This window comes from Thunnus thynnus, chromosome 2, assembly GCF_963924715.1.
Source record: "Thunnus thynnus chromosome 2, fThuThy2.1, whole genome shotgun sequence".
NCBI classification, from domain to species: domain Eukaryota; kingdom Metazoa; phylum Chordata; class Actinopteri; order Scombriformes; family Scombridae; genus Thunnus; species Thunnus thynnus.
The window spans coordinates 8,433,612-8,459,684 of record NC_089518.1 but is presented as its reverse complement, the minus strand read 5'-3'; the positions used below and the strand labels follow the sequence as shown (position 1 = coordinate 8,459,684).

The following is a 26,073-nucleotide window of genomic DNA, read 5'->3' as shown; positions in this document are numbered from 1 at the left end:
GAGAAAATGTTTTATTAAAACTAAACAGAATAATGCTGCACAAAAGACTCAAGTCTGAGCACTTGACTTACCTAATCTTGGTACAGCTGAAGGTTACTTCAACATGTAATAATGTAGTGAATGTCACATGTTCAGATCAGATTAGGTGACTGCAAAACCAGTTTGAGGGTGAACGTAAAAAATATACAATACATTGTTGCTTATCCACATTATAATAGATCTGTGAAAAGATCTCCAGCAAACCAAACTTCATCCATAAACAGTCCAAATCATATGTCACATTTTTATAAAGTTATCCTTACTACATCTTAATAAAACTTAAACTGGTACCTGTGGAGTTTTTGACCACTAGTAGTCTAATGGAGCAATGTTTTTGGGAGTGGACACTCATTTTGTTTGGATCACATGTGTGCACATTAGGGTGCACGTGCTTGATACACATTCTTGTCACTGGTTTCATGCTGTTTCACTGATTGACATTTGGCAACAGTAACGTGCCAGCAAAGACACTTACAAGAAAACCTCTTTAAGGCTGCAAATACTGTGAACCTGACCATAAACAGAAGGACTTTTAATTATAACTTGGCTTGGAAGTACTTGGCGTAAACTGAACTTCTGAATTAATGACTACAGTTAAATGAACAAATGAGGTTCCGTGTTATAAAACATTTTAAATGCTGAACTCTGAAGACCCAAACACACTCTAAAGTAAAAGGGGAACAGCAGCATTGTTGCAGTGAAGTAAATTGATGGGGGTGACCCCTGGCCCAGGATTGCACTGGTCCTACTACACATCAGGAGAGCACAAGTTCTGTGCATGCAGTTTTTCTCATTTACAGTCAGCCAAGACTGGCTGAACCCTGTAATAACTCCCTGACAGAGCCTGTGTCCCCAGAGGGCCCCGGCAGACCCTTACTCCCACTGATGGATTACGCTTTAGGGGATAGAAGCTGCACTATGTCGCCTTGCTGTCATACAAACTGAATCAATAAAACCTCACTCACGGACGCACTGACAAATTATACACGGTAACTTATATTGTTTTAATTTCTGGTGCTGCTGCCTCTTGTCTTCCCCAGCAGACAAACATGCTTCACATGTCTTTATTTCTTGGCTGTTGGAGTGTGTGTGAATGTGCAAGTGTGAACATGGACGCCAATGCAAACATGCCAAGCAAATATTGAATGAATGACAATAAATAGAGGTGACTGAGCTCACGCTCGGTTCAATATTATATCAACATCTATTCAACAGTACAGTCTATGAGAGATAAAGTGCACGTTATTGAAGTAAATGCATGTGATATGCATAATTAAACTGTGCATGCGCCTGCTTATTTAAACATATGGGTGTTTGTATCAGTATACATAATTAATGAATGTGTGCACTGGGAGGAAAGGCAGCTGTTCTTTTGACTTTGCCTGCCAGCAGAGGCAAAAGAATACTGGCGGTAACAGGATGCCTTGCTCCACACTGCCTTACTGGCACTAATAACAGGCTCATGTTGTGCGAAGCCCAATTTAGTGGTAAGGGACCACAAAGGACAAGGTGTGCTCAGTCTGTGATTTCCTCTGTATGTATCGATTTTCTGTAATATGTGTATCCACTCTGTGTATGTGTGTCCTTCTTCAACATCCATGTTGAAGACGTGTTCTTGTATTTCTTTTCTTATAAGAAACAAATATTCTCTCAAGGATAAAAAGATGAGGAGAACTCTCCAAACTGAGCTAATTTTATTGATTTTCACTGCTGTAATGGGGTCATTGGTTTGGTTAAAATTAGAACTTGGATCAAGGTTTGTGTTAGAGTAAGGGTTAAAGGTTAGGTTGGAGAGCATTGCTTAGGGGTTAGGAGAGTCAATGAAGTCAGTCAATGAAGACCACATTGAACCAGCTGCCACAAGTCATGGCAGTGACACAACAATGTACCTGTGGTGTCTTGTGTTAAAACTACAACTACCAGCTTGATAGGTGGATGCTCCTTCCTTCAGAGACTGCCTTTAAGTTCATCCGACAGGTTTAAGTGGATATCAAGGGACTGTGGTCGTCAGCTCATCTACCTGAATGTTCCCCTAACCGACGACTCTTGCACTATCACCAAAAAGCATTAAAAGCACCCAATCCCTTGAGGGTACATAATGGCCATGAATGGAAGAAGCTGGTGTGCTTTTGTGTTAAGGCTGGCTCTGGCATCAAGGTATTAATGGAGCTTGTGCAATGCTGCCCAAACCATTAACACCTCCCCCACTGTGCAGCTGTAACCATGCATGATGGGTCCATCATCTCATGGTGAAAGCCATCCCCAGAACCATTGTGGTGTGGCACTTGGAACCAGGATTTGTCAGATTAGATAACAATTTTTCAATTAAGTCCTGTTCTGATATTTCTTACACCCCTGAAAACAAATCACGTTTATCCAGGACAGGAGAGTTTAGGTGTCATAATACTTGAAATGAACTAGTTTGTATGATGTGATGTCCGACCAGGTCTAAGGCCGGCCATTATGGAGAAAGGTGTGGAGCAATAATCATTTAAATATAGGGATAACAATACATACTTTTGGACATACAATATTTTCCTTGAAGGCATTTGTAGTGTGTGTACACAAACCCTGCTCACTACTCACCTCCACACCTCTGTTCAATCACTGTGTGAAGTGAGCAAGAATAGTGGGTTGTTGGTTTTGGAAAGCTCCCCCAGTTCTAACGTCATAAAGGTGTGTGGGGGGTGGGGAGTTTCAGACACTGGTCGACTATCTGACAAGCACATACTGACACGCATACTTTATCCCTCCTGTATGGTGCATTGTATGGTCCAAACAATTAGACTGTAATTTATGTGATATGTGCTACTTTGGACAAATGTTGTGGCCACATGTACATTTACCGAGGTGTGTTATGTCTTCACTGTTTGTTCCTTTGCTGCCTTCAAAGAGGCCAGAAACTCTACAGCCATAATGATTCTCAAGCCCTCAGTCAGCTCTGGCTTATCATTATGCCATTTTCAAAGTCTGTAGTAGTCTTAGTTGTCAGTGTGTGTGCAAGTTAAGTGTGGAAATGAAGGTGTAGTTTCAGCAGGCTCTAGCACAGAGACACCAGCGGGAGGGTTTCTGATCTTGTGCTGACTGTGTGTAAGTGTGTGTGGCTGTCAGTGTAGGTGAGAGTGTGTTATGTAGGGGTGTTTTGTGTGGTGAGGCAGAACAACTATGTAAGCGTGCATTCATAAACAGTGTCATCTATTAATACCTTCCTATGAGACTTTGCTTGTTAATTCCCACTGACTGCGAAGGCAGCAGACAGGCCATCAGACAGGTTGTAGACAGCGACGACGCTGGTGGGGCAATGCCAGGGAAAGAAAGACATACGGGACCTGACCCAGAGTCAGCCTTAATCAGATATGTCGTTTACAGCTTCAGCAGCAGAGCTGAATGACTACTGTGTTCACACTCATCTCCCATGTGTCACTGATTACAGTTTCATTAAAAAAGTAATAAGTGCAACAGGGATCCCATCATGAACAATGAAATTGCTGTCGCACTGTTCATAACAAACTATATTTCCATGGAGAAATCTGACAGAGGCAGTAAAACGGGAAGGCAATAGCAGGCTGGCAGCAGTGCAGAGTAAACACTGTTGCTGATGAGCTGAAAGGTTGCCATCAGCAGAGCTGTGATCGCAGCCACGCTGCTGTGTGTCTGAGTGCCTGCACATGTGCGTCATTGCGTGGGTGTTTTTCTGTGTTCGCTGAACTAGTATTGTGTGTGCATTTGTGGAGGTGTACCTGTATTTGTGCCTTCATGTGTGTCCTGGCCAGTTATACCAATGGGATTATAAAAAGACAAATGGAAGTAATTGGAGGTTATGGGGGTGGCACAAAGTGTGAATAAATCACTTCCAGGCATGCTGCATTTATTCTATTTTTCTAAAGCAGCTTCAGAAGTTTGTCTTGCACAGCAAGGTTTCAGTGTATGCAAGGGGAAGATTAACTCCAGCATTTGCACAACAATACTTTTTCTTGCCTTTTCTTTCACCGTAGGTCACGGGGCGAGGGGAGATGAAATTGGTGCGCCTCGGCAGCAATTACAGCTTTTGCCATTTCTGCTGCACAAGGAATGCATACATACTAGTGTTAAAATGATTCACATTAATGTTTAGTCACTGGTATGATATGACAGCCCTTTGGTTCTATTTTAGCAGCCAAAGGAAATATAATATCTGGAGGAAAGGTGACTTGTCAACCCAGACTGTCACTGAGTGGCCAGACCAGGGTCAGATAGTGTCAGTAAATTATTCTTAGTACTTGTTTTTTAACCTATTGCATCACAATAATTCAAATGGTGTCTGGGAAGCTTCTTGCAAACCCTCTATGACACTGACAGAGATTAAAATTATATCCAAAGTGTGCTTGAACCCTCCAATGGGAAAAATAATGGTCTGTCTCAATGTTGTATTACTTAGAGATCAGTGATTCCTTCTCCTAGGTTCACCACTTTGGAGCAATGTATTTGACATTAACATTTTATAATCTGACAAACAATTTTAGAGTGATTTTGTACTTCATACATTGCTGACACCTTTCTGAGACATTTCTTCTAAATGTCCCATTACAGTGGGCATATCATAACAACCATGCTGGCAGATCTATGACGCTGCACTTTGAGCTAAATGCTAAAGTTCTCACGATGACAATGCTAATATGCTAATGTTAAGCAGGTATAATGTTTACCATGTTCACCTTCTTAGTTTAGTGTTAAACACAGTGCAGCTGAGACTGATGGGAATGTCTTTAGTTTTGCAGGTACCTGATGATAGCACTAGAGGAAAAGTCAGCAGATCAACAAAGTTAAGGCAATATATCTTGTGGGTGACATGTAATGTCTGTCATGGCAATCCTTTCAGTAGTTGTACAGACAATTTCATTAAAAACTCTTGGTGGAGCTACAGGGAAAGTCAGACGATCATCAAAGTCATTTTGTGCCATTTCATAGAGTAGATCTAGAGATAACTAGATAAGTAATAACTTTCATCTCATGGTGGCACTAGAGGTAAAGTCAGGAGATCACTAGTGATAGTGGGATTCATCCTCTGGTCACCATGACTGTTTGTTCCACATTTTGTGCCAACCTAACCAATAGTTGTTGAGATATTTCAGGCAGACAGACCAACATTGCCGTCCCAGCATGGCTAAAAATGCATCGAAGAAATATAGTATTTTGCTGCACAAGAACAAATTCAAACAAAACGCAGCACAGTGCTGTATTCTAAGGGAGAAAATGAGCTATTGAATATATAGTAAAAGATCAGACTTGACTGTGACTCAGAAACACACTCAGTATTCCTCAGGAGTAAAATCCCCTGAGTGCTGGTGATAGCCTAAATATCTATATTCTGTGCAGTCCTCTGGCTCAACTCTCTAAAACTGTTGCAATTAAAAGCATAACAATATCTCAGTTCTGTATTTGGCTACTTAAGGGGTTATTGAACAGGCTCTCTCATTTATAGAGTCGAGGTAAAATTGCACAGTCAGATGGCTGGCTGGCTTTTTAAAGAAGTTATAATGAATAATACTCATAAACACTGGGTCATTCCTCCAAAATACATAGCACGTCCTCAATATTCTGGTTTGATAAACAGCTTAAGTATGACAGGTGGGGATACAGGTGCTTGTTCGCATCAGGCTTTTCATATAAATCATATCCTGCTTTGATGTTACAAGGAGAAAATGTTTGCCTGAGTGCTGCCAGACTTGAGGCTTTTGTTTTGCAGCTTGCTAAAGGTGAGAGTAAAAGCCATGGACACAGGCTAGTGAGCTAACATGAGTATGAAAAGCTGAACTAAGTGTGAATCATTGTATTGACCCGGGGAGCATTGATTTGTAAACAACTAAATAAACAAGCAATCAAGTGGAACTGAATGGATCAAGGTTTATCAAATATTAGCAACATATTTTTTACTAGAATGCTGAAAATGATACTGAAACCTAAGATTGACACATTTCTGGGAAAAAGCTGAAAACTAAAACCATTTGGAAAGTATGGTGCTGTGGTTGAACCTGCTCAGACTGTCTTTTTATTCTTTGAAATTGCTTTTTAAAATTTATGCATTATTCATAGTTGTTTGTTGTTGTTCTGGTTTTATGTCTTGTTATTTTTGCTCAGTAAAGCACTCTTGAAAAGCATATACATTTTTCCTTCATCTTAGTACTTGTAGTAGAATTACAAATGGAAAATGGATGGTGGAGTAAAGCCTCAATCAAATCTAATCGTTCTTTTCTCCTGTCTAACCGATAATATTTTCAGTAGAGAAAGAACACACGTCCCCTATGATGTGCCTTCAATTTATTCACTACAAAGCACAAAAAGCTTCCGTGCTTTTCCGCGTCGCGCTCTCATTTACACTGAATACAAACAGCATACTCCCACATATGCTGCCAATTCAAAAGTAATTAACAGTGCTTGTTGACTATTTCAATAGCTGTTCCACAGAGAGACTCACATCTTTTTGAAGTCACACACGGAGTATTCGGGCCAGTCGATGTAGCACACCACCCGGCCGGGGAGTTGGTCCGTGTTGGAGTAGTAGTACTGAGGGAAGGCCAGGAGCAGGGCCAGGACCCAGATCACTGCCACCACCACCTTGGTCTCTGTGGATGACATGCGCTGCTGCAGAGGGTGGATGATGGCCATGTACCTGCAGAGGGGAAAGAAGGAAAGACGATGATGCAGCGATGATGAGCAGAACCTGGAGAGTAATCGAACCATAACTTAGATGTTGTTATGTTGTTACATTGACTGGACACATTTGGGTGAAATGTTTGGATGTGATGAAAAATTGAGTTGATTTGGGCATTTTATTGCAAGACATAAATGAGTCACCATCACTTCTGATATGAAGGAGTTTGTTTGATCGCTTGTTTATTGTATGATTGATTAACACATCACTGGTTGGAAAGCACCAACATGAACTGATCCCATTAAGGGGGCAAAGCTAACAGTAGCAGATGTTAAACAGCTGTACATTTCAGTACAATGAAGAAAGTAAGAAAGTATTAGGCTAGTACAGTGATAAGTGACAATGTATGACATTTTTGAAAACACACCACTTGCAAGTCTGAGAGTGCTAAATATGGAGCTAGAGCCAGGTAGAGCAACCAGAAGATTAGCTTAGCTTACAACAGCTAGGGAAACAGCTAGCATGACTCTGTTCAAAGCCTACCAGCACCTTTAAAGCTCATTAATTAACATGTTATATCTTGTTGTTCAATCCGCACAAAAACTGAAATGTAAAAATGATAATTACCGCCAAGCTTACCGGTTGCTAGCAGTAGCTTCATCTTTACTGTAGAAGCACAAGAGTGGAATCAATCTTCTCATTTAACTCGTAGCAAGAGAGTAAACAAGCATATTCCCCAAAATGTTGAACTATTCCTTACAAATAGAACTATAGCATCTAGTATTTTGACTCTGTACTCCAGAACATTTGATTTTAAACAGTAACTATAAGGACAAGGTGCTGACTTTCAGCTTTAAGGGTGTTTGAAGGTGGTCTAATCCATATTGGGTGAATAGTATAGACATACACACAAAGCTATTGAAGAGTTTTTAAGGCTAAACAGTGAAATGTTATTGACTAGCCAAGTCAGTGAGCCAACCTCAGTTCAACTGAGCATGTGTGTCACCTGAGTGGACGGACGTACCACTAAAACAAGCAAGAAGTGAAGCTTAAGGCAGTTTTTTATCAACATAATGAGAAAATGTTATTAATGAACATATTCTGCCAGGTTGCAATATCTGCTCTCAAGACACTCATAGAAACTAAAGCATAAATACATTTTCTATGTTTATGTTTAAGCACCTACAGCAGTTGGTTACGGTGGGAAAATACTGAGGTCAACAGTGACTTGAAGCATAAAACACAATATATGTACTATGATCCTTCCCTAACCTTAAGCAACCTAACCACATGCTAGAGAGGTGAGAAGAGGAGGTCAGAGGTGTGAACCCTGGTCTCCAGTATCAATGGCCGGCGCTTTGTACAGCTTTGTAAATCCACCTTGACCGCCTCCATACAACTCCTGTGAAGTACAAAAACATCACTTTGCCAGTGAACACAATCAAGGGTGCGATTATGTTTTCCTCAAAACGTAATTGGAAAAACAAATCAGTAGTATAAAATGTATTTTCTGGGTGTCTGCTCATGTCTGTGGGTACAAGCATGCTCATATTAAACACATTAAAGCTGTGAGTCAGCATGTAGTCCTACAGCACAGAGCCAACACAACTAAATGTTTGACTGTCCAAATATTAATCAATTAACAGGTTTTTTTTATGGTGGTCACTAGTTAGTGATCATAGTTTACTCACCTTTAGATTAAATGTGCATTGTATTACATTCAACTGTGTCAAATATACAAGGATGTAGTGATCTGATTTAAAAGTATGACTCCAATACTATAAAAACAGTAATTAAATTACAACACTTACATTGCTTAGAAATCTATTAAAGCTAAATATTATAGAAACAAGCCCAGACTGCAGCACATTGTCAATAATCTCCAACTCAACAAATCTGATTTTTCATGTCAGCATATTTAAATGTAACCAGAGGATAGAGCTGCACAGATGGAGGATTCATTGTTCAGTGTGCGATCGAGTTATTTATGTCCTTGATGTAAGCAAAGTGAAAAAAATGGTCGTTTGTATAAGAGTCATAAACTTAAAATAGACTTTTGAAGAGTAACTCAAACTACACATCGAAACAAAACCTGCAGGAAAACAATATTCATACACACACACCTCTTAAAAGTTTAGAGGTCAAACAACACAGCAAGCTTTGATTTGCCGTACTGGTTTTTAACAGGAACAGGATCATGAAACAGTGGAGAGAAACCAACAGCAGCGGTGCAATATGAAGAAGAGTCTGCGATGAAGAACACTGTGGGAACTCTGGTCAGATGACTCCCATGAGCATCTGAGTAATGATTTCACATAATCATAATCATGCTCCCTAATCAGAGAGACGATGGAGTGCGTGAGCACTTAAAATGACCTCGTACATCATTAACACAGAGCCTCATCAGGAGAGTTCATTTCCCCTCAGTGTGAATACAACATGTGAGGGTCTGAGGAGAAAATCATTGATATCTTATCTCAGTCATTTTTATCCCCAGCATTGATTTTTGACTTGAGATCATCAGAGATTTGTTTGTATTGATTTACTTTAACTTAAATCTCTTGAACATTGTTTTCTCTTCTAAACAACTCAATAAGCTGGGAGCTGTAGAAGCTGTAAATCATTTCAGTAAACTCAGGGACACATTTTTCATTTATAAACTGGTTATTTAAAAAAAAGACCCTGAAGTAAAATATTATTAGTCTAAACTGTATAAAGTCTGGGATCACATACTCTTTCTATTAATGTCTATACTGACATTAGTGTTATTATTTTTTTGGCTCTCTAGAATGCCGTCTTGTGCCAAAGAGGTCTAATTAAAGGCTTAATCCCACTAATAAGCAAAATGAATATGCTAAATGCACACTCTCACTCTAATTATATCAGAAACAAGAGGACGCCTTTGAAATTAAATGCTCCCAGCGGTCTGTAGAAAATGGGAGATCACAGCCTCGGCTTTATTTTGGCTCCGCTTCAAACAGCGCTGGCAGCCGTGTGGCTTTTCTTCATGTAGGTGAGTCATAGTCAGGCTGTCGATGTCAGAATCAAACACACACCTGCAGAGGACAGCGGCCTGCTCGCTCCACAGCCCGAATCATCATCATCATCATCATCATCATCCCCGCTGGCATACAGGCACTATGTACACATTAACACATCCTGGACACCAGGCCAGAGTAGAAGTTTGGTTGCTAAAATGTGCATTTAACCTGTCATGACTGAGGACTGGTGATGACAGTCTAGACAGGCTTTCACATAGAATATCTTGTCAGAACTTTATTGCCAACAAAAATGTGTTCACATGCAGCTACTTTGCATTCAGCAACATGTGTTTTGATGGAAAACTGGGATTTAATAGCATTTTAATCTGAATGCAAATCTGCTTATCAAATTTGAATCCTTTTGAATTCCTAATTTAATCTAATTAGCTTTTAATATTAACATGTAACTAAAGTTATGAAGACCTAAAACTCAATGATTCAGATCCACAGTCAACACAGACACACTAAAGATTTTAATAGCAGCCTAATTAATTTTTACAACTTGTAGCTACAACCTGAAAATGAGATGAGCAGAAGAAGATATGAAACTTATTTTTCATGAGCCACATGCTCTAAATACTGGAGTTCCTGTTACAGAACTATTAAGTTGATAAGCTTTAATAAGTTTAGGAAGGAGATTCTGCTAAAATTGATGTGATGCAATCAGCTAGATCATATCTGTGGAGAAGAATCACCACTTTGTTGGTCTTAATGAACTACAAACACATACAAACACATACAAACACATACAAAGTCCACTCATGGTTGTAGATTGGTGTTTCTTTTCACTCATTAACTGTGACAAGTACAGACACTGACTTACAGAGAGCAGCTTTAACTGACATTTTCATTTTAGCTTTTAACTGAGTGTTTTCTATCTGACTTCACACACTACATTATATTTAATATGTCATTATTATATTACATTATATGGTGTTCTGCCCAGTAGGAGTAGAAACCTGAATTTATGGAAAACATATGGAATCATGAAAAGTTGTGAAAAAAGCAACGAATCCTTCAGAGCAACAGTGAAGTCAATCTGAAACGTTTTAACTTAGCAGTAAAAAATATGAAGAATTACTTGCAAGAGCTTTGTAACCAACGTCTGATCTGCTCATTCAAATCCTGTTTCATCCATTTTCACTGTGGTTCAGTTTGAGTGCATCTGTTATGCTTGATTAAGTCTTCTACCTGCAAATAGAGTATAATCTACACTCTAACTCTTCCAGCTTAACCCAATATGAACACTCCTTTTATTCACCTAACAAAGTCGGTCTCTGCATTCTAATGTCCCAGCAACCACCGCTAAAGCTGAGAGCTATTTCATTTTTATGGATCTGTCGGGAGAGAGCTCGGCTCCCCCTGTTCCTCTGCCTTTCATTTCACATCTTGGAAAGCACACCGTTGAGACTTTGCGCTTCATATCTTAATATCTGTCTGTGGGCAATATCTGATTCCTCTCAATAGGATACCTTCTCACAAGGTGGCAGGCAGCATGGGCAGCCAGTGCTAGACTGCATGGGTGACATACACCTCCAATTATCCACAAATAGCACCTAAACTGCCATGGCAATGCAACGGTTCGATATAAACACCATGAGGCTGCTGCGCTGCTTTCCTGAAGAGACGCAAGTGATTAAGAAGGGAGCAGCTAAAGTGACAGATGAAATTGCCTGCCTCCAAGCCTGCCAGTGGGTTTTTTTTTGCAAACTGCGTTTGAAAGTAGGCTGTGGTAATTCGATCATGAGTTTGTTTCCTCTGGTTTATTGGCCTCTGGGGGGATTGTTGTTGTTTTGCAGAGGGTTACGTAAAACTCCCATCAACAGTTGGGAGGAAATGGTGTGGGTGAAGGTGGTAGAGCCTGAGGTATGTGTGAGTGTGTGTGTGCTTGCATTAGTGTGTGTTGGCTGGTGGGTAATTTGAAGGATTCTCAGTGTTGTTTTCATTATTGTCCACATGCAAACATACGACTCCCTCAGTCACCTCCGTCTCATCAGTAACCAGCAGACACTCCCCGTATCCTCTGCAAAACCAATATCCACCCGCACACCAGAGCATCACCTCCCTGATTGTGTGTGTGTGTATGTGTGTGTGTGTGTGTGTGTGTGTGTGTGTGTGTGTGTGTGTGTGTATGTGTGTGTGTGTGTGTGTGTGTGTGTGTATGTGTGTGTGTGTGTGTGTGTGTGTATGTGTGTGTGTGTGTGTATGTGTATGTGTATGTGTGTGTGTGTGTGTATGTGTGTGTGTGTGTGTGTGTGTGTGTGTGTATGTGTGTGTGTGTGTGTACGTGTATGTGTATGTGTGTGTATGTGTGTGTGTGTGTGTATGTGTGTGTGTGTGTGTGTGTGTGTGTGTGTGTGTGTGTGTGTGTGTGTGTGTGTGTGTGTGTGTGTGTGTATGTGTGTGTGTGTGTGTGTGTGTGTATGTGTGTGTGTGTGTGTATGTGTATGTGTATGTGTGTGTGTGTGTGTATGTGTGTGTGTGTGTGTGTGTGTGTGTGTATGTGTGTGTGTGTGTGTGTATGTGTATGTGTATGTGTGTGTATGTGTGTGTGTGTGTATGTGTGTGTGTGTATGTGTGTGTGTGTGTGTGTGTGTATGTGTGTGTGTGTGTGTGTGTGTGTGTGCACAAAAACTGTTCTTGGTAGTCAGTGTGTGTCCACTGATGTAGAGGAGAAGCTTGCTTTTTGAGGTCAGCCTAATCTAGTGGTACAGTTGGTATGGTGGTGGTGAAGGATCATCATCATCATCAAACAAAAATTACATCACATCAATACTATCTTTTCTTGTGATCATATGTTTATCTTTCAATACTGGAGGGAACATTCTTCTACATACATACATAATATCACTTTCTGTGCATTATAACGGTCATTAAAGGATAGTTTCAAGTCTGTCTTAATACAACTGATACTGATGTACCATTTTGTACAAAGAAATAGATCTTGGTTGCTGTGCTCCATACTTAACCTACACACAACACAACCACACTGTAAAGAATGTCGGCCAACAGTGATTATGACTGGATGGAAAATCATTCTCAGGAACTGGAAGACACCTGGAGAGGACTGGGTGACTGAGTTAGTAAAAGTAGCTGCATAAGAAAAAATGTCATATAGGATGCAGGACAGGACAGAAAAATATTTATATTATATTTATATATATTTATATATATTTCCTTTATAAAAGCATAAGTGTAAAGATGAGGTGGTGGAAGCACACTGTTTTTTTTTCTATATGAGAAATATGCTTTTGTATATATATGTTTTTATTATTTATTTTTATTATGTTTCAGAGTTTTATTGACTCTTTTTTACAGCTTTATTTATATGCAAGCAACTTTATATGCAGGTTGACCAGCTCTTGTTTCTGTGTTGGGTGAGGTGGGAATGGGGTGTTGAAATAAAATGTATCATATTTCTGTTATATGACTGATGTTGCAAAATAAAAATTGCAAGTCTTAAAAAGAAATGGAGGCCAAAATCCACAATCCTCGTTCTGTGCAGAAATGCATTCCACAGTTGGGAAGACACTGATATGATACTTCAGCAGTCTCAGTCAGTATCTACTGAAGTCTGCCTAAAAAGAAATTCCCTCTTCTTGTTTCCTCAGAATGTTCCTGCCAAGCTTCAGGGTCGGTGTGGAGAGCAGGAATTTTTACAGTGGCCAAGATATTTACATATACATATTTGCATATCAGTATTGTATTAAGACAGATTTGAAAAAAACCTGAACTTATCCTTTAACTGCCAACAAGGGCTCTTCTTTGCTCCTCCAGTCCTCCCTTGGACAAGGAGTCAGCTGTATTTCCCTTCACACCGTTGATCCGAGCTGCAGGGAGTTCCACAGAAATCACATCAATACTATGAACAGCCACCAGTTGGCCAACTGCCCTTAAGAAAGGCACATGAAGCCCAGCTCTAATCACTGTTGACTTTACAGTGATAGCAGATGACAAGTGTTGATCGCAGTGTTGTTTATTCACTCAGGGGTGACATTGCTCTGAGGCAGCTGTTTAAAATTATCTAAATGTGAGACATTGACTCTGATGGATGTGGATTTATAAATGCACTGATGCGTCTTTTTACATTTGGAGAGTTAAATTAACAGCAGAGATTTTGCTGTATTAGAGTAAATAATCCTGGCAGCAAATGAATGCTTGGACTGCAAACAAAAAAACACAGTGTAGCTCTATGAGTGACAGGTGATCTAGAGTAGAGCTAGACGGGGCTACAACTCCACCAATAACTACTGATAATAGCCCCATCAGAGCCTCATCAAACACGTAGTAGACATTTGACCTAAAAGGTGCTGCCTGATTTCCTTTATTTGTCTGATGTTTCTCTCATTCGCCAGTTGATTCAGTCCAACAGAACCAATCACAATGTTTGTTTACAATAACTCCCGGGTAGAAAACTCCTGCGTCATGTACATACAATTTAATGGCACAGAGCAAAAACACTCGTCAGTTTAAACAAGTAAAGAAGTAAACAGAGAAGCGTATGTAGATAAGTATAAGTATAAGCAGTAAGTAGTAAAAGTAAGTGTGGCTGTTGAAGCATTTTAACCACAATTACAATGATGGATTTTTTCCAAAGAAGAGAAAAAAATTTGATAAATAATACTGAGATTTGTTAATGGTTATATATAATATTAATATTCTTTTTTATATTTTGATCTCCATCTTGCCTTTCAAAAAATAGAATCTATGTCACCCGATTGTTTCTAGTCATGAAACATAACTCTTTTGTGGTGAGAAAACACTTTCATCACACTTTTCATGCACAGAGCATGAATCACAAGACAGAGAGCCAGAAAGAGAAGGGTGGCACGGGCCAGAATAACTTCTGATGATGATGATCCCTCTGGGGACGGCAGATGGAGGAGGGGGGGGGCAGAAGTGGAGAAGAAATGGAAATTGAAGGACGGAGGTGAGAGAGCCGGAGAGGAGGTGTGGCCGGGTCATGGCAGCAGGTTTCTGCATTATTTTTATGATGACATTGCTACACATAAACCTCCTAGCCCAGCTAATGTGCCTTTTAGTGACTGAGCCAAGCCTTCTTTGAGAATCGTTACACTTCTGTCACTCTCCATGCCAACACTGTCATTGATTGTGGTTATAAACCTTAATAAGAACACCTTCTGGGTACGGTTGTGGCTAGTGTTTATTTTCCAGCATGACACTTATTTTGTCTGTTTATCTCTTTAATTCATCAAGTGGACCCTCTATTTGACCTTCTAGTAAAGAGATGCAGGGCACCCGGACCAAAATCCATTTCATTTGCAACTGCAGACCTGATAGATTATTAGTAAAACTAACTTTTGCTGTTAGTTTATTAGACAGAAGAAACCTGTGACCCTTCATTAATCAATTTAACATCACCTGCAGCATTTATAATGTATTGCCCTTTATGAATTACTTATTAACAACTGTAACTGCAGACATGGTGGCTTGTTGGAAATTGAGAGAGGGATTTTTCACACCATAAGTTGTTCCTATGAGTGGCTTATAACTGATCTATAATTAGTATTTACAAATGTTTATATAATGATATAATTTAGTAATTTATTAATTAGTCAGTAGTTTCAACTTATAAACCCCTCATAAATGATGCTTAGTTAGAAAGTAGTAACTAAATTTGTGTCTTGGTTGTATCATATCACTGTTAAAGGTGCAGAACAGACTTGGCAGAAATGGATTATAATATTCATAAGTATGTTTTAATTAGTGTATAATCACCTGAAAATAAGAATCGTTGTGTTTTTGTTACCTTAGAATGAGCCTTTATATCTACATAGGGAGCAGATCCTCTTCCACGGAGCCACCATGTTGCACCGCCATGTTTCTACAGTAGCCCAGAATGGACAAACCAAACACCGGCTCTAGTCGGCCTTTCGTATTTTCCACGGCCACATAGGTTCTCCTACATGCTTTGGGGGGGGGGGGGGGGGGGGGGGGGTATTCAGTTGGTTGCAATGTCCAACCTCACTGCCAGTAATTTTTGGTTTTAGATCATTGAAATGTATTCAGTGCTGCTTTGTAGCTGCAAATATGTTGATTTGATGTGTATAATTGGCATATTTCTTACTTTGAGTTCACATACAAAGCAATGTGCAGACCAGTGTGAGCTTCAAAGCAACTGGCAGGTTTTCGTGTGAAATAGAAAATACACCACCTAACAACATGGGCCCTAAAATGCAGGTCAGCGGCTCCATTGGAGTAGAGCTGCTGTCAGCAGCTATTTCAGTATGATAGGACTGATTTTTCTGTTATGTCTATTTTGCTAAGATTGTGTTATCAGTTGGTATCAATGAAATCCTGTAAACCTGAAAGCCTGTTAATGTCAACGTGCATTAATTGGGTTTTTTTTTGCCCACTTGGGGGAAGCACAATAAACTGTAACCACCATATTGACATATTACCATCTAATAAAGTTAATAACGTGTTAGCAAACAGTTACCTATTTACATTAGCATTCGCGTCTCTGGACACCAGACAAATGTAGATCCAATATTCACTCTTCTTTTAGCTCCAAGTCTTGAGAAACTTGTTAAATATACATGCTACTGGCTAAACGCTCCACTATATTCACTAGCTAGTCGCTAACATTGTCTGTCTGCTATTTTGTGCTGGGAAGGTAATGCACAGTGGGGAGTCGGGTGATAATTCTCTGTGGGTTTGTCACTTTGAGTGATACCTTTCAAATTCCAACAATTGTTTTGAATCATTGTTAATATAAAAATATTAATTAGTGCAGCTTTAGCTGTCGGTATGAATGAAAGTTTAGTTAGGGCTGTCATGTTGAGCAGGTTTCTCCAGAGCAGGGTTAGTGCTGTAGTGTGGTGCTGGTTTCTGTAACTATGATTATGCCAGTAACATGCTGATGTAAACTCAGGCAAGTGTCCGTAGTTGTAAACTTTGTAATATCCTTTTGTTTAATGTTGTGTCAAAACTGCAGCTCTTCACAGAGTTGAGCTCCATCAAAGAACCTTCAAAATTAAATACCATGTGCCACAAATGCTGCTGACATATAAGCTTCACAAAATATCTTCAAAGAAGATGTTTTTTAAATTTTAACCCTTTTCATTTGAGGAGAGTCTAGGTCTCCTTGATGGCCACAAAAAATCACAGTCTTGCTTGTGTCTTTTCCAGGATTGTTGCTGCTTTATCACACTAGAGATAAACTAATGAAAACCTTATAAGGTGTTCAGTTATCAAACTGCAGTACCGATTCAACAGCAGGAAATTCAACTCTAGCTCCCGGTCCTCCATAATGACAGCATAGAAAATTGCAGTGCATTTAAAGGTTATGGTAGATATGGGGGGGGGGGGGGGGGGGGGGACTATTAGCTGGACCCAACATTAGTGCTGTATTTCAGATAATGTTATGCTCATTTCCTTTCCTGCATATACTGTATGTGACATATGCTAATTTACATATATGTGTAACCAATCATGTCCAATATGCCTAATTAAGAATTACTTTACACAAATGGCCACTTGAAGACGCACACTTAAGCCTCCCCACCACCTCATTCTGAACGATCAATGTCTGTAATTTCAAACTGTCTTCTCAGAGCAAACCATGAATTGATCAGTTCAAGCATTGCTAAAGACTGAACATGAGTGATCATCAGTGATTCATACAAAAACCCAGCAGTATCTATCAGTGGCAGCCGAGAAGACCGGAACTAAATGGAGGCGAAATTACCCTTGCTAAATGAGACAATAATGAAATAATGAATTTCAGTCACACCCTCCACACTGTTTCTGCACTGAGCACATTGATAAATTGGAACTATTAAACAATATCCATCAATCCGTTCTCTATACTCCCTCGGTCCCGTTCAGGTGTGACTGAGCTGGAGCCTATCCCTGGAGAAAAGGCACCACTCTATTGCAGGGCCACTACATTCTGTATATATGCAAATATATTCATGCAATTTAAAGTTTCCATGTCATCCGAGTTGCATGTCTGTGGACCATGGGAGAGTGGTTCACCTGGAGGAAACCCATACAAACACTAAGTTGCACCAGCTACTCATAAATCCCAGTTTGTGTGACTTTCTGAAGTTCTTAGTGACTAATGGCTAGTTAAATCTGAATCATAAATGTCTTTGCTACTAAAGACTTAATTAATGTGTAAATCACTTGCCAGGAAACATCTGTAGCTCCATCTAATCAAAAGTAATCAACTATGTACACAGGAAGTCAGTGTAGTATCAAAAATAACAGTTTAAAGGAGCAAAGCAAAACATTAACTGAATTTCCAATCCCGAGTCCTTTAAATGTATGTAAGTTAGTAGTGTTCATGTAGTCTAGAACAAGTGAGAAATATCCAATTATGCAAACCTAACAGACGTTAATTAGCCTGTTAAGTCATTTAAGCTAACGTTATTGGTATAAAATGTTGAAATTTGAAGTACTTTGTGTTATTTTGTGAGCTCAACCATATTTCCTCTCCATTGAAACGGGCTATATATTAGTAAGCTAACGTTAGTTGTGTCCATTGGTTCAGTTAGCTACGCAACAGTTCCACCAGGCAGTTAGCGGGTGTAAATATTAGGAAATGACTATATAAGAACTAGTTTGTTTGTTGAAACCAGCTTTCAGTTCGGTAATGTGTAAATCTCCACTTCGTAAACACTTATAATTAAGCTAAGTCTGAATTTACGAACAGCAGCGGTGCAACCAGCTCCTGAGATAAGTGTTAACCACTAATACTGAATGTTATGATCATCTTAATTATTGGTGCCATAGTGTGACTATTTGCAATATCCAGAAATATCTCAGCTCCATCCAGTCTATGCAGTAGAGCTTTCTATATCTAAAATATCTAAAAGTAGGTTTTTCTCAATTACTTCCACACAATCAGCTTCAGCCAGCACACTGGCATCAGCGTTCAGCTGTACTGGTGATCTACGGGGTTGTGCAGTACGAGAACACCACAGGAGTGACTGAAACAATGATGGAGATGAAAAAATGTCTTATCAGCTGCAACACTGCGTTCCGACCCCCCCCCTCCCCCCCGATGAGATCCTGCAGATTTGCTCTATTTGATAAAAATTATTTCATATCTAATAACTAATAGAAATTCTTCAGCTCATGCAGGAACTACTGAATCAAAATAAAAGGAGTAAAATATAAAGTGGAGCCTAAACAGCAGTGGGAGATGGCTGCATGTGATGGGTCACAGTGGGCGACTCTCCTTCTCACCTCCACCACCATCATCCTCGACACTTTCAGAAATGCTGAAATACATTTCCTAGCACAGCCATAAAGATATGATGCTGTCTGTGTGAATTTACTGCTTCTCTACAGCATTTTAATAACATCTCTTTGTTGCATGGAGGGAGGTCACAGGAATATAACCACATTTCTACATCTGTGAATTATTACCTGAATGGGAAACCAGCAATGAGCAGACTGGGAGCGTATGGTGTGTGTGTGTGTGTGTGTGTGTGTGGCCTGTTTCTATCTTAATCTGCCTTTTCATTCTCACTTTCCTGAGATGTAAAGATTTAATTGTATTTTGAAAAAGGTCTAGTTCATGGTTTTCTCGCTGAAAGGAGGACTTGCAGAGGAATTACAGGTCATCATCACCTGCCATGTACATTAGATATAAAAGCAGACATGAGAAGCTTCGGGCAGAACAGAAAAAGCTTCATGTGTAGATACAGTAGGAGGAGGCTGTCTGAAGCAAACACAGTAGAGAGATAGAAAAATGTAACAAGACACACATTCACAGACAGATGCACAATATGCAGACCACACCTGCACATGCACATGCACATGCAGCAGAGCGCAGCTTTTTATGCATCTAATTTCCATTCAGCCTCGTTGTCATAAGGAGCCGCCCGACTGATGAAGTGGCTTCCTACACACATGAATGTTCATTAAGAGGATGAGAAACCAAAGATATTAAAGAATATATAAATCATTCACAGGCAGAAGTGTAAAGTCTGCCACAGGAAGATAAAACCTCACACAGCCTGCAGTGTTATACAATCACTGGCTGCTTTTAGTGAAAGCTTTATGTTTTACTCAGACGTGATCCAGAAGGCATTGAATAATTAACTATGACAGTATTCATGGTAGTTCATTCCAGCCATTATATGAAAATAAGAGGGAGCTCCACACTACCATATGTATGGGAGGGCATTTTTGAACTTTTATGGTTAAGTAATGGAAATTATGAAACCCTAACGAACAACATTAAGATGTCTTAAAGAGTTTTGGACAACTTTTTAAGCCACAAGTATCTTAAACCAGGCGAGCAAAATAACATTGCAGCCTCATATCCATCAGCTGCAGTTTATCAATGCACCAAAATCAACAAAACATTTACAATAGGACCTCATCAGAAGCCAGTGAGGAATTCAGCTGTGAGGTGGTTTTTTTTAAAGTAACCAATTAACTGACTTCTTTAGTAGCACTATAACATTTTCATATTATTTCAAAGCTTTTGCTTTTGCATATTTTGGAAAAATGTTAAGAGCAGTGATCAATCATCACTTTATGCTGTTTGCACTGATTTTAAATTAAAATGTCTTAAAAATTCCTTCACATTAATTGAAAGGCAAATGTAATGGATTAGACTACATGATCCAAATATGTGAGGTGTTCAGGACAGGATGATCTCTCATGAGAGCGTGAGAGCCGCAGCTTACCTGTCCAGAGCGATGGCAGTCATTGAGTAGATGCTGGCAAACACAGCCGCGATGGGAAAGAAGTTGTGGAAGCGGCAGTAGACCAGTCCGAAGTACCACTCGTTGTGCACAGCGTAGGTGAAGTTGATCACCGTGTTGAAGGCGGACATGGAGGCTTCGGCGAACGCCAGGTTCAGCAGGAAATAGTTGGTGACGGTCCTCATGCGTTTATGCGCCATAATAATCCAGATCACTGTAACATTACCTACCACGGACACGATCACTATACAACTGTATGCAATGGCCCAGAGCACTATTCTCCAGACTGGCTGCACAAACTGGTTCCAGTACACCGTACCGTTATTGGTGTTGTTGTAGCTGGTGGTCCAGTTTGGCCCATCGGTGGTATCGAATAAAGGATCCATTCTGCCGTCTAGGAATGAAAGTCACACTAAACCCACTGCAATTAAAAACTAATTCAATTTACAACAGTTTGAAAGTTCCAAATGCAAAGTGGACAATGGAAAGTTTGTGAAAGCGTCACTGCCGCAGCCTCACTTTGCAGCGGGCATAACTGTAGTCGGTGAAATGTCCACTTGAAGACCCCTCTGTCTTGGAAAAAGTGAATTCAGGAGATGTAGATATTTTACGTGGATATTTCAATAACAATCTATCTACCGCTTAAAAACTTTTCACGGCGCGTAAAAACGCAAATGCGCCTTTTACGCGCATTGCAGCACCAGAGTGTGTGTTGCACTAGCTGGTCATATAAATCAGAGAGGTCTGCTGCGTCCTCTCTCCCTCAGCGGCTCTGTGCTCTCCTCCCGCTCTGCTCCTCTGCTCAAACCGAGCCGCTGCACACCAGCTTATGGAGCGTGCCGCTGCGCACCCGTCCAATCGGCAGGCTGTAATTATGATTATGGATGAGCTCAGGTACGTTATTCATTCCATTTGACTCAGAGCGCACAGAGAAGCCAACGGGATTATCATGCCTAAATACCTCTCATCTGATTTAATATGCTTATAATTCCTTTGTAGCCAATAACAAACAGCACAGACGCAAGAGAATGAATGAATCATTTCAGACCGGCACAATAATAATAATAATAATAATAATAATAATAATAATAATAATAATAATAATAATAATAATAATAATAATAATATGAAGATGTAATAATATTTGTTGTTGTGTAGTGGTAGTAGAGATAGCATCAAATGTTAACATTTATGTTTAAAACTGACATTGTCCCAATAAATACAATACAATCATTGATATAATTTTCTCTCCTGAATGTGGTATGTAATGTGGTGAGGTGCCACCCTGTCTGAATGCCCCTGCCCTCCCACTCACTGCCCCCCTCTTGTGGTATCTGGACTTGTATGTGGAGATCAAGTCTCCAGTGTCACATGTTATTGAAATACTCTTAATAACATTGTCATAACTTGATTCATGAGAAAAAAAATTAATAACATGCTTAAAAATTTCTTAAAAATGTCCTGACTCTGATATAATATACCTGAAAACATTTAATGACACTTTGTCTCCATGTTCACAGTAAACAGGACTAGAAAACCACTACAGTCCTTTATAAGAGAGGCCAGTCCAGGATATGATCCTCTGGAAGCTGAAGTCTTTTATTGTATACAGTAACTTTATATATTTCACCAGAGCTTTGCTTCAGGGGGCATTTTTTTGCAGGGGACTACTCAAAAGAGCAATGTGAGGGGATGAATGAGTTCATTAAAAAGGCCACTTCCAGGTTTGCCACTGAACGCTTGACAGCACTGCAAGTCTTGAGAGTGAATAGCTGAATAAAGCTCGACTCAAACCCTCTTTACTGTGTGATTATGGAGCAGAGGAGCTCATTTAGCCACAAGTTTTGATGTTGTAAACCTCACAGGTTCAGTAAATCTTTTTAACCCACAGTCATATTTTTAAAAGTGTAAGATAAGTTCATTAGAGGCGTAAAAGGCAGCTTGATTTGTGGTCCAAAGCATTGCATTTCTCAAACATCGTGTTATTACATCATAAATTACAGAGCTGCACAGAGAGTTAGATGAGAAGATCCAGCAGAAAGACTGGAAACAGCTAGTCTGGCTCTGGTCAAAGGTAAAATGCACCTTTAAAGCTGACTAATTATGACAAATACACACTATGTGTGTGAATATTTCTATGTGCATCCAAATCGACTTCTGATCATGTGGTACGCCGTAATCACCACAGCAAATTCTATTTTAGAAAATCAGAAATGTAAAAATGTTGTAGCCTAAATCATTTTTCAGAATTTGATTCACAGATACTGATTTGCTTCCATCCTCGTTCTATCTGAGTCGGCTACACAATCTTTTATTGTTGGTGCAGGATGTGAAGACAAGAATTTCAATTATTTTTATCCATTGGTCTGTGAAGCATAAAAACAAATTAGTTTAGTGTCATACATCATATAACTTCTGTCAATACAGAATTCTACAGAGAGCCTGCAGTTCACAGGTTTTTGTTTAATCACAATGCAGATTTTTATATGTAGTTAATCACTGACGTTGACTGTATTTCTGTATCAAACTCTCTGAATCAGTTTCCTTGAACACCTTGTGCCTTCCAGCCTCCACACTTCATTTAAAGCAGAGTTTTATATGCCAGTTCTAAGCTGACAGGAAAGCTCAGGCTCACCAGAACAATATCCTCAATGAATGAATATATAAATCAGTTATATAGTTAATGTCAGCTAAAAAATGCTAAAAAGTAGAAGTTGACTACTGGAAGCACTACAGCCTCACTGTAATCCCACACAGAGCATCACAGACACACTCTATAGTCCTCTACTGGAATAAAATGGGCAAAGAACAGAGCGACGTTTCTTTTTTAAGCACTGAGGCCATAATTTACTGCGTCAAATTCTCAAAGCGCAGAAAATCATGCAATTCACATTTTTGACACTCCAGTATTCTACCTCTTGCTTCACAGCTCTCATATTTATTGCACTGCAGGCTATTGCTTTCATTCAGGCTTGTTCTTATGTTAATGCCAAGTGTTCCCAGAACCTCATGTACCTCTTGTGAGACCCTTTTGTGTTATTGCCATCTTGACAAGGGCTCACTTGAGAAAAGAGATAGAAATCTTACATGTGAATGCTGTGATTAAACATCAGTTTAGCCCCCCCCCCCCTGTCTGTCCAACACTTTGGTCCAGAGACAGATGTCTTGACAAATTTTGGCCAGATTGCTTTATAATTTTTGTCTTTTTGTCTCCTTTTGATTTTGCACACAGGATTTAAAACCCTTTTTGCTGATTCAAGCAGGAAAATGAACAAAATCGAATCAAAAATAGAAATATGTGTTGCCCGGTGCACCATGTTGGGGATTGTGTTGTAGATGTGAAGAACTTGCTGGTGGATGCATCCCATCCTCCTGTAATGTTCCTCAAATGTCTGCTTTTCCCCTTATGTCACTGTCCTTCCCAGGTCAATAGTTCCCCTTTGACTTCAACGATGTAGTAACCATAAAACCTTATCTCCCCCAACGATAATTCAATTATAAATGGTGTCCACTGTTCAGCCATGGCAGCTCTGCTCTTCCTGCACAAGGACACTGCTTTTCTCTTGGGAGAAGCTTCGATCCACTCTGGACTGTCCTCTCCATCACAACTGTCAAGAGCACCATGGTGGAGACTGAACGGCTTGTAAGGAAAAGCCAAAAAGAGTAAATGACCCCAGCTTCTAGCACACACAGGTCACATAATCCTCCTCATTTCGCTCCATTTCCAGCTGCATCACAGATGTACTTCACAGCTCTAGTTCTAAATCATGGCATGACCAGGTCACAATAACCTCTACTTCTATGCTATCCCTGTACCATGAGACTTTGTTGATTACTTGTAATTGTATAAAATAGAATATAAACCTTCTCAGCACATCTCTTCATCTGTTTTTAGCCTCTCAAGCACCATGACTCTATGGATGGTGATGTCGGCCTGTCAGTTGCTTCACCACTTTGGTCCAAACTGAAATATCTCAAAAACTATTGGATAGATTGCCAATAAATTTTTATACAGACATTCTTGGTCCCCAGAAGATTAATTCTGCTGACTTTAGTGATCCCCTGGCTCCTAACACCTCCACCAGGTTGACATTTGTGGTTCAGAGTAGAATGTCGTGACAACTGGTCAACGGATTGCCATGAAATTTGTTGCAGATATTCATGAAGAAGAATCCTAAAAACTCTGGGGCCACCCTGACTTTCCATCTCATCCTCTACATCTACACTGCAAGATGATTAGCACAAATTTTGCCCAGACATTCATGGTTTGCAGACAATGAATCCTAATCAGTTTGGTGATCACCTGACTTTCTATACAGTACAGTACAGTAGTAGCATTTGTGATTCTAAGTGAAAGGTCTAGAATACCATTCTTGTCCTCATCAGGATGAATTGTAATAACTTTGATGATCCGTCAACTTTCCATCTAGCGCCATCATCAGGTCAAATGTGTCCAGTAATTTGGGTAATGACCAAATATCTGCTGAACTAATGACAATTCCACCAGCGTCAACTGTATAATTTGTTTAGTGCTAATTAGCAAATATTAGCATGCTAACATGCAAAACTTCAATTGGTGAATGTGGTAAATGTTGCGCCTGCTAATCATCAGTATGTTAACAAAGCCGTTAGTATGATTGTGGACTTTTGGTGGCAAATTGTTGTTTGAGCTGTTGTTCAATCCAAAGTATTCTGCCTAAACATTTCCAGTAAGCCCTGATTTTTACAGAGCCAGTGCTGAGCGAGACTTCCTGTCCAGTAAATTTGCTGTTCATGATACAATTGTTGCTCCCCAGCTAATAAGTAAAGAGGTCAAACTTATTAAAGGAGTTCAGACCTTTTAAAGGGCCAAGGCTCTTTTACTGAGAGACATGACAAACTGGACCAAACTGGGGGTGCAACAACCGTCCCAGATTTAAAGGAATAGTCCCACAAATAATGATCTGTAACCCCACAAATTAGTGTTTTTACACAATGGTGAATGGATTGAACAACAAGATATCATCATGTTTATTAGTGAGCTTTAGAGGTGCTGGTAGACGGATTTCATTGCCTCTGGACAGAACCAGGTTAGCAGTTTCCCAGCATTTCAGTCTTTGTGCCAAGCTATGCTAACTGGCTGCTGGCTCCAGTAACATATTGTACGGACAGTTATGAGAGTGGTATCGATGTTCTCATCTAACTCATGGCAAGAAAGCGAATAAGTGCATTTCCCAAAATGGCAAACTCTTCCTGTTATTGCAAGATGTCACAGGATGAACAGTTCTACCCCTTTTGTCCCTAAATGAGACAGCAACTAGTTAAAATAAACTTTTCTTACAGAATGACTGACAACACAGAAAACAACTATTCCTAATGTTTTTAAAGAAAAGTGGCTTCATTCATTGGCGACTAACTGGTACCACTATAGGAGACATTCTGTTCATTTTAGACATCTTAGAGATATAAATATAATAAAATGATCACTCACTGCTTATAATATTTCTTTTAAAATAAGTTTAAGGCCCACATACTTATTTTTTTCTTTTCTGACCATCTGCTGATGTCACACTTGAATCAGGTGATGTATTTGTTGACCCCTCTCATCTTTAATTAAGCCATACACGATGTCCTCTCTGAATCAATATAACATTTACGATACTTTTTCATCTGCTGTATGTATGAACTGCAAACA

At 39.7% G+C, this 26,073-nt stretch overlaps 1 protein-coding gene across 1 annotated transcript in view; it reads right to left on the bottom strand.

Annotated features, from left to right (window-relative positions):
• Positions 1 to 21,221, bottom strand: part of tacr1a (tachykinin receptor 1a) — a 43,105-nt gene extending 21,884 nt beyond the window's left edge. Inside the window, exons 1-2 of the mRNA XM_067601969.1 lie at positions 20,382 to 21,221; positions 6,494 to 6,688 (exon numbers count right to left, since the gene is read on the bottom strand). Coding sequence (XP_067458070.1) covers positions 6,494 to 6,688; positions 20,382 to 20,785 — 599 coding nt within the window. The 5' untranslated portion in view covers positions 20,786 to 21,221. The remainder of the gene's footprint in view (positions 1 to 6,493; positions 6,689 to 20,381) is intronic.
• Positions 21,222 to 26,073: the final 4,852 nt, after the last annotated feature.